The following is an 8,814-nucleotide window of genomic DNA, read 5'->3' as shown; positions in this document are numbered from 1 at the left end:
TTGTCTTGATTTCATCTCTAATCATCGTAACTTGACTGTTATCATCTTGCCAGCCCCCTCAGTATGAACAGATGAAAAGGAGAAAAAACAAACTTGGTCTCACTGAATGAAAAGGTGTGAAAGCAAGTTTTCAGAAAAATATACCTTTTATTAAAAAAAAAAAGTTACAAAACAAGTTTATTGTCCAATTCACTTGGCAAAGAGCACTTGTCGTGCTGTTGACATGCTAGCCCGCTAGAATGACAGAAGGCCTGGTTTGATTTCATCTGGCAGCAGCTCCACATCAATCTCAGTACTCCACAGGTCCCTCCCTCCTGGCATGCTTATTGGCTCCTTTAGCCAACGGGGGTTGGCCAGGTAGGTCAGGTGCTTCTCTTGCAGCCCGGTGAGAACAGCAGCTCGCTCTAGCTCGTGTAGCTCCTCCGCCTGCAGCTGGGCGGGGCACTGCCAGGTCTCGCCCACATCCACCAACCCTGGAGAGAGAGCGGTGGGAGTCACGTGACACATTTTACTTCACCTGGAGCTTGGTTGCAACCATGGATGGATTATGAAAACTGAATACCGGACTGGCAATATGGTGACACACTGATTTGTATTTTCCTTCCCAGTGGGCACTCAAGATACTGGAACAAAAAAACAAAAACCTTTTCCCCATAACAAAACAAAAATAAACGCCTTTAACTGGACGACTCATAGTAAGTCTTTGTATTGCAGATTGTACAGTAATTGTCTTTTAAAAATACATTTACTATATATAAAGGCCAGAAAATAGTTGATTGCACATCGTGACGTCACTGCGTGGTACGTGTGGCTGTGCATCAGTGCGTCCTGATGTATCACGGGAGTTACAGGGGCACGATGTGAAGTGCGTACGCTGTCACTGACTGGACCGAGACACCGACCTGCCAGCACCCCGCGACCGAACCTCTCCCCGGACTCCAGCAGCGCCTCTATCTGGCCCGGATCCAGGCCAAGCGGGCCGCCGAGCATCGCTCGCCACTCTTGCCCTTCCCAGTCCCGCCGGGCGATGTGAATCGCCAGGGTTTTGTTGTGCAGCGGTGCCAGCAGCGGCCTCCAGCGACTCTCCACCGTCTTCACCCCGTTCAGCACCAGGCCGGCGTACGGCTGGCGGAAAGACAGGCACCACACCTGCACGGACATACCGGCCAAACAGGCAGGGCCGAAGCCGGCGGGAACTCCGGAAGTGAAGAGGGGTTCAACTTCCCGTGAGAAAATAAAAATCTTCAGTTTTCGGTTCCATTCTCGAAGATTCTGCGCATTTCCCCAGGGGGCGGCGGGTCCGCTTTTTGGAAGAGAGTAAAGCGTCGCTTAGTGATGACGTAACGCTGGTCGATCTGTCCGTCTCCTTCCGCTGATCGATCAATGAGCGACCGAGCAAATCAGTGAAAAAAGAGCCTGAACCTCTACCGGAAGTGACGTTAGAACACAATACCGGCCTCTGCTTGCGCGAAATTTGGTGCACCGTGCTACCGATACCGAACCCCCCCAACACACACACACACAAACCCGCTGTTGCTTCTTCTGCTGCTGCTGCTGGCGGAACGAGTCTGCTGCTGCTCCCTGTTGGACGGACCTGATGTGTTTTCAGTGACAACAAACACGACTCACCCGCTCGTTTGGTTCATAAAGTTTCTCTTGGAGACACATTTAGTCCATCAGCATGCAGGTCACACAGCGACTACATACAAGATCAATAACCAATATCAATAATAATAATAGGAACAACCAGTCACATACGGAGGCAAACACGTTCACCCGCTCCCCACCCCCTCCCACTAGTTTGGCAAATAAGCTTTGATTCCATAAGTCACACTTGATTGATTGATGTGCAGCACAGTGACGTCACACACAACCTACAATGCGTTGGCCCCCGTTAGCCTCAGCAGGAACACATCAATTCAAACATTTTTTTTTTTAACATTTTGTGAAAATGAGCAAAACGACTGTGTCAGAGGAAGTCAGTTGAGGTTAAATAAAGATACAGAGCGACGATGACCGATCGTCCTTGACACTGCGATGTGATTTCCTTATTTCTGTTTGGCAGCTGTCAGGTGACCAGGACTAGGCTGTACCCGTCCCCAACCCCGGCCCCTCTCAGTCAGACCAATCCTGGTCCTCAGGTTCCGACTCCTCCTCTGAGTCGCTGTACTCCACAGCGATGCGTCGTGACAAGATGGTGGCCACATCATTTCCTGTGGGCTCCCGTTTCTTGGCCTCTTCCTGCTCTCGCTGCTCCTGAACCTTCCTCAGCTGGATCCCTGCAGACCACAACCACAAATGACCGTTCGCTTTAGCCAGTTAGCCTCCAGCCCTCAGCCTTGAAAGCAGCTTGCAGATAAGCCGTCTCATAATCGCTGTTTCAGGGCCACTTGAACAAAATTAACATTTTTATATTTTTATATTTTAACATATTTTAGTGGTTTCTTTTGTGTGGTATAGCACATGTCATTCTACTTTTTTATTTCTATTTTACTTCACACCTATAGCAATATTTTATGTTCTTTTATCCTGCAGACAGAATGCATGACGGTTAAATTGTGATTGTCCACAACAACACAGAAAAGTTGATACTATTGCCAGCATGAAATGCAAATCTCCAGTCCGATAGTTACAATTGTCAGCAAGTGTTTGAAATTCACACATCAAAACATGTTGAAGTGAGAAGAGAATCTGTTTCGGACAACATGTCTCACTGATGTCTGACTGTTTTAGGTGTGCTGCGTGCTTACGTTAGCTCTGAGCTAGTTCCCACGAGGAAGTGCACTTCCTAGTGTGCTGCACTACTCTCTCTGGGTGGTGCTGTCACAAGGAGAACTAATTTGTTTCCTAAACCACCCCCTGTTTATTCTTATATACTTTATTCTATACTTTTAAGTATAACCACTATTACATTTAACTATTTTAGGCGGCCCCAACAAGAAATAATAGATAATTACAAACAGCAAAGTACACAGCAACCATAAGAATGGGATGATTTGTCCCCCATAAACTGCATCAACTGCTCAGCTGAGCATGAGGTCTGACCTCTGCGTATCGCCGCCAGCAGGTCACTGCGGGCGTCGTTGATCGGCATGTTCGGGCCTCCGGGCACCTTCCTGCCATCAGCCACTGGGGGCAGCATAGGGGCAGCAGTGGAGGGGGGTGGGGCCTGGCCTCCAGGCTGGGAGGCAGAGGGGATGTAGTTCGCTGGAGGAGGTGGCGGAGGGGATGGACTGTAGGGTTGAGAGGGGTTCGCTGCGCCCCCTGGAGGTGAAAGACAAAACAACATGCTAATAATTGTGTCTTTTGGGGACACGCCCACAATAATAATAATATGATAAAACATGATGGCGTTTCTCAACTGGTGGGTCGCAACCCGAAAGTGGGTTGCAAAGCTGTTTTGATTGGGTCGCAGCTTCATGGGGAGTTTATTTCAAATTATATGTATTTATGTTGGGCATTTATTTTGCAGGATCAAATCTAATCAAATCAACTTTTATTTGTATAGCACCTTTCGTACAAAAAAAATGCAACCCAAGGTGCTTGACAACGATTAAAGTAAAATAAGAATAAGGAAAATCCACCCGCCTCCTCCCAAACACATACAGATTATCACCCCGCCCCCCAACCCCACATTCGAGAAACAGTAATTAAAAAAAAAATTGAAAAAAATGGCAGGACACTTGGTAAGTGTCTTGTGCTCTAGGTGCTGGATGCGCAATTCAACTCAATAATTCCGATAATTTATTTCCGAGACTTGATAGAAAGCAGGCTAGCGTTTTTATTTTTGTAGAATAAATTTGAGCACTGTGGAATAAATTTGGGTTGTGACTTTAGAATAAAGAAAAAAATGTGGGTCCTTACTCCACCAGTTGAGAACCACTGTAATATGACATGATGTGATCCCTGAATAGCTGTCAGCCCCCTGGTGGACGGCTGCAGAACAGCACCATTGTCCCCATCCCATCCCCATGCTAGCCTCGTGGTTAGTTTGACATTATCAGCCAAACAGCCAAATTGGGAAAATCAACCGTTACCCTGGTTACTGGGAGCAGCCGCAGGGTGCAGGGGCGCAGCTGTGGCAGCCTTGTGGGAGGAGTTACTGTAGAAGGCTGATGGCATCAGAGGAGGAGGGGGTGGAGGGGCGGGCGGTATCTGATGCTCGCTGAGGAGGGAAAGAGGTCAGAGGTCAGAGATACATGTGTGTGAGTGTGAGTGTGTGCAGTGGTGTAGTGCAGGGTTTATGTGGTATACCCATGTATACCCTCTATATATGGTATGTATAGAGAGTACATACGGTATATACCGTATGCGTACGGCATGTGTGTGTGTCTGTGTTCACGCGTGTTACCTGGCTTCCTTGACAGGGACAGTCCGAGCTGCGTTCTGATTGGCCGAGCCGGCCGGGCCGGGCTGATGATGGTGATGCGGCTGGTTGCGGCCCAGTGAGTGCTGCCTGGTTGTTGCCGCGGTGACGGCGGCGGAAGCGGGCCGCAGGGCTCTGTCCAGTGACTGGGTCTGACCAGTCCCACCTGCTGCCAGGGCCACGTGCTCCTTCCCATCATGCCCCTGGGCGTCGTGGTGGTGTGACGAGTCGTCGGACATTACCGACCTAGCGGGCGGCACGTGGAACCAGAGGTCACGTGAACCAAATATTTTCCGTTGTTGACTTTTTTTTTGTAACAGTCAAGGAAAAAATCTGAAGGCCATCGGTCACTGTGACAGGTTGTAGAAGGTCAGAAGGTGGGAGGTGAGGGTAGGGAAGGTTGCCGGGCAAGGCGCCGCTACCTGTCAGGTGACACGGAGCCATCGGAGGTCTGGTACGGCGACGGCGTCACGCGGGCGTCCGGCCGCAGCTCCTTGTCGTACGCCATCAGGCTCCACTCCTGACGCCTGTTGCGAGCCTTTCGAACCTTCGGCAGGAAGCAGAAGGTCACCATTAAAAGACAAAAAGAAAAAAAAAAAGAACTGCAGTCACAGAAACAGGAAGTGGAACTCACCTTCTTCACCTCCCGTCCTGAAGACTCCTCCACGTGCTTCTGCTCCTGTGAGGAGGACAAAGAAAGAAAAGAACAAAAACACAACAACCTTGAGGAGGGGGCTCAGGGGGTTGGCAGGGGTGAGGGGGTATGACAAAGGGTCGGGGGGGATGAGAGGGAAGTGGGGGCCAGGGGCCGGGACCTTCTGCCGTCTCTTCTCTTTGCGTTTGTTTTCAGTGGCCTGCAGCATCTTCTCCTTCCACAGACTGAAGAAGTACGATGGGTCAGTGTAGAACTTCAGACCGTCCTTCTTGTCGTCTCTGCGCACACACACACACACACACACACACACACACACAGGTCACGCGGTGTTGGTGGTCCAATCAGAGGCACCGACCACGGTGGAGGTAGTGTCCACCCGTCTACCTGTAGGGTGTCAGGATGTTGAGGGGCGGTGGCTTGTCGCAGCGCTGGTACATCTCCAGCACAGGGTTGAGGATGGAGCTCCGCGACACCACCTGCTGGTCCTGGATGGTACTGCTCCTGAAGGCTTTTCTCATGTTGATATCCTGCAGGGACACTGGAGACAGTGGTGGGCCGTCAGGGCCAGCAAGGCCTAATGTGTCGCTCAAGGTTCTCAGTCATCTTAAAGTTGAAGGGTTAAGTTGGGGCAACTGGACTGGACTGTTCTTGCAATCTTGAAGACGTTGTGCCTCTCCTCCGAAAGGCCTCTTTAGTTAAGTTGAGTTTAAAATGTTTAGTAACTTGATAGTTCAGTTGTTTGTTTTGTCTCGTTGGTCCCTCGTACGAATCTGTGACAATGCGCAGCTAATTGGACCAGTTTGGACAAGAATTTGATCTTAAAATCTAATGTTACTTGTATGTTTTGACAGTATCGGTGGCCTTAGTCTCCTACTTTTAATTGTGAGTTTTAATGCTCCAGAAAATACGTTTCGCTTGACTAGGTCACCTATATGAAGGAGTGAGTAAGTGTGATTCTCTATGGCAGCCATGGGCAATCAACGCCACATATGGCCCATATGTGGCCCGTTAAGCTTTTTAATCTGGCCCACCAAACTTTTAGAAATTATATTTAATAGTAAATGAGTCATAAAATAGCTGTATTTCATATTTTTTTTTCTGTTATTTAAGAGCTGTTTCAGTAAAGAAGTAAATAGTGTGGGTTAGTGCCGAAAACACTCCATCCATCTGCTCCTGCTCTGGCACCCTCTGTCAAGCAGTCAGTGGCTTCGGCGGTGGGCGAAGCTAGTCAGCTGATGGTGGGCGGAGCCTACCTTCCTCCACGGTGGAGTCCAGCTGTGTGACCTTGACGGCCAGAAGGTCGACGCGCTCCTGCAGGCTGCTCATCCTCGCCGAGAAGCTGTTGGCCTCAATGAACAGCTCGCTGAAGATGTCCTCAGCGTGTCGGCCTGCGGGGGGTGGGGGGGGAGACGCAGCACCACTTGTCAGCCAGCAGCGGGCGCTGCACCAGACCACATGACATTGACACGAGACCTCGACAAGACTGGAAACCTGGAGACCAAAACTCACTCAGGCCGCCCAGCTGCTTCATGACGGCTGCCAGGGTGCTGTTGGTGACGCACTCCAGCTCACTGGCGACCCCATCAGGCAGGGCCCCGCGGCACAGGAAGCGAGGCTCGATGATCCGCTTCACCAGAGGCATGGCTGTCGGGCTCACCTGCAAGGGATTGAAAGAGGGTGGAGGGGGGGCTTTTTTTTTAGACCAATTAAGTGACATTTTTCACAGCACACCTGACATTATCTCACAGTACACTAGCGTGCCGCGTCACAGTGGTCAAATATTTCTTGACAATCCCTCTCTCTTCTACATGACAGTCTCTCTTTCACTCTCCCTCTCTTTCATGACAATCTCTCTCTCTCTCTCTCTCATACATAGCAATCTCTCTCTCTTGTTTTAAGTGTACACAAACTACCCCATTGCACAACTGTATGACCCACACTATCATTATGCACAACTGCAATGTACATATATTATATATATGTGTATATATTTATATTCAGGAAGCAGATCTTTTTTTATGTTATATTATTTTTTATCTCTAGTTTAAAATTTATGCCATACTTTTATTTCTTTTTACACTATAGTTTGGAAAATATCTATCTATCTATCTATCTATCTATCTATCTATCTATCTATCTATCTATCTATGACCAAAATGATGACGGCTGACATGGTGCAGTCCCTGCCTTGGCCACTGGGTGCAGCTGTGCGCACGTGATAGTAATCACTATGGCAACAGCCTCCACATCACTTGCGCGCACACACACACACACACACACACACACACACACACAGAGTCGGTCAAGATTGGAGCGGCGGCAGACGAGACAAGGGTTCAACCTGCAAAGGCACGTGTGTCATTCTGTTGGGCGGACAAGCTGCCAGTACCTGGCGGTTAGCCTTAGCCACCTAGCTTGGCATCCTGTCGCTACATGCTAAGCTAGATGGCTAACCACCCCCTCAGAGCTGCGACGACGGAAATATTCGGCGACAGCGTGACAGCAGACGATGCGCTGGAATCCGGTCAGTAGGTGGCGCTAATCATAGTCACGTATCACGTGACCAGCCTCACAGATCACGTGGTCACAACGTTTCGCACCGAGCCCCCCCCGCCCCCTCCACCCCACGCGCGCCCACACACACACACACACACACACACACACACACACACACAAGCACGCAAGCTCATACACAACGCAATATGACGTAATGCACCTCGCGTGTGTGCGCGCGTGCACTCCTTGTTCGAACGCCGATCTATCCATCATCTAATCAACTGTCCACAGCGAGAGGTATGAGGGGGAGACGCTGGATGACGTCACAATCAGCCTGATCTGTCACCGTTGGACCGCGCGGATCGATCGGGGTTGCCGTTCTCTGACTGACATGATTTATTTAAAAAAAAAAATTAATTAGAATGTCAACGCGATCAGAGTCAGAGTCGGATTGATGGACTCACCGCGGGAAGGGTTCGGGTCCTGGTCTTGATCCTGGTCCTGGTTCAGGGTTCGGCTCGCTGGTTCTGCTGCGTCTGGCGGCTCCTCAGACCTCCGAGCCGGGAGGATGCTGGGAGGAGGGGCTCGCGATGATGAAGTGCTCACAGCTCATTTAAAAAAGAATCCTCCAGGGGGAAAAAAAAAGGAGAAATCACGGCCGCTGATATTTCCATGTTGATGCTTGTTAATGAGAAAATCATCGGCAACGCGCTGCCGGGTGTTCAAACCCTGCGTCTGGCGTCGCACGCTCCTCCCGTTTCCATTAGGGGGCGGGGCTACTAAAAAAAAAACCTGACATGTCAGTGCGCAGGCCACAGAGCTGCGCGAGACAGTTGGAAATGATGACGTCACATTTATTAATTTTCATCAGACAAACTAGCAGAATCCCCCCCCTCTCTACTGATAACGAGACTTCAAAGGCCACAGCAGCTGAGAGTCAACCAGTCTCTAATTCAGGCGTGGGCAAACTATGGCTCGTTAAACTTTTTTAATCCGACCCACTAAAGTTGAAGAAATGATATTAACAGTCAATAAGTAATATAATAGCTGCATTTCATGATTTTTTCCCCCCCAGTGTTTTAAGAGTTATTTCAATAAAGAGCTAAATGCTGTGGGGCTTCCAAGACATTTCATTGTAACTTTGCTTTTGTCCATTTTCTAGATATCCCTCATAAATGCTTTTTCCTCCCATGAGGTGGGTCACCAAAACGCTCCATCCATCTGCCCCCCATTTTACAACCCACAGTGGCCCACCAGTCAAAAAGTTAACCCACCCCTGACCGAATCCATGTGAGTC

The 8,814-nt window shown here is 49.5% G+C and overlaps 2 protein-coding genes across 2 annotated transcripts; both read right to left on the bottom strand.

Moving 5' to 3' along the window:
- Positions 1 to 127: 127 nt before the first annotated feature.
- LOC142904980 (protein EOLA1) lies at positions 128 to 1,400 on the bottom strand. Its single transcript, XM_076051419.1, has 2 exons — positions 903 to 1,400; positions 128 to 473 (listed from the first exon to the last, which is right to left on the bottom strand). Exons 1-2 carry the CDS (start codon positions 1,159 to 1,161, stop codon positions 235 to 237), a joined length of 498 nt encoding a protein of 165 aa, XP_075907534.1. The 5' UTR covers positions 1,162 to 1,400; the 3' UTR covers positions 128 to 234.
- A 217-nt stretch (positions 1,401 to 1,617) lies between these two features.
- On the bottom strand, positions 1,618 to 8,351 carry LOC142904978 (actin-binding protein WASF3-like). The gene is made up of 11 exons (XM_076051418.1): positions 7,982 to 8,351; positions 6,531 to 6,678; positions 6,275 to 6,409; positions 5,406 to 5,559; positions 5,182 to 5,299; positions 5,001 to 5,045; positions 4,789 to 4,913; positions 4,352 to 4,612; positions 4,038 to 4,165; positions 3,046 to 3,264; positions 1,618 to 2,279 (listed from the first exon to the last, which is right to left on the bottom strand). The coding sequence occupies exons 2-11, from the start codon at positions 6,661 to 6,663 to the stop codon at positions 2,116 to 2,118; spliced, it is 1,482 nt and encodes a 493-aa protein (XP_075907533.1). The 5' UTR covers positions 6,664 to 6,678; positions 7,982 to 8,351; the 3' UTR covers positions 1,618 to 2,115.
- Positions 8,352 to 8,814: the final 463 nt, after the last annotated feature.

Source organism: Nelusetta ayraudi, unplaced genomic scaffold (genome assembly GCF_046127955.1).
Source record: "Nelusetta ayraudi isolate G7.1 ecotype Tasmania unplaced genomic scaffold, CSIRO-AGI_Nayr_v1 ptg000134l, whole genome shotgun sequence".
In the NCBI taxonomy this organism is placed as follows: domain Eukaryota; kingdom Metazoa; phylum Chordata; class Actinopteri; order Tetraodontiformes; family Monacanthidae; genus Nelusetta; species Nelusetta ayraudi.
Note: the sequence above shows the minus strand (reverse complement) of the source record. Positions and strands in the feature narration are given on the sequence as shown.

Bases quoted from the DNA above. Each gene is read 5' to 3' on its own strand.
- LOC142904980 (XM_076051419.1), bottom strand. From the start codon at position 1,161: ATGTCCGTGCAGGTGTGGTGCCTGTCTTTCCGCCAGCCGTACGCCGGC. The intron at 474-902 runs GTCGGTGTCTCG...CTCTCTCTCCAG, and splicing joins CGGTCGCGGGGTGCTGGCAG to GGTTGGTGGATGTGGGCGAG.
- LOC142904978 (XM_076051418.1), bottom strand. From the start codon at position 6,663: ATGCCTCTGGTGAAGCGGATCATCGAGCCTCGCTTCCTGTGCCGCGGG. The intron at 5,300-5,405 runs GTAGACGGGTGG...GTGTGTGCGCAG, and splicing joins AACATCCTGACACCCTACAG to AGACGACAAGAAGGACGGTC. The intron at 4,914-5,000 runs GTGAGTTCCACT...TTCCTGCCGAAG, and splicing joins CAGGACGGGAGGTGAAGAAG to GTTCGAAAGGCTCGCAACAG.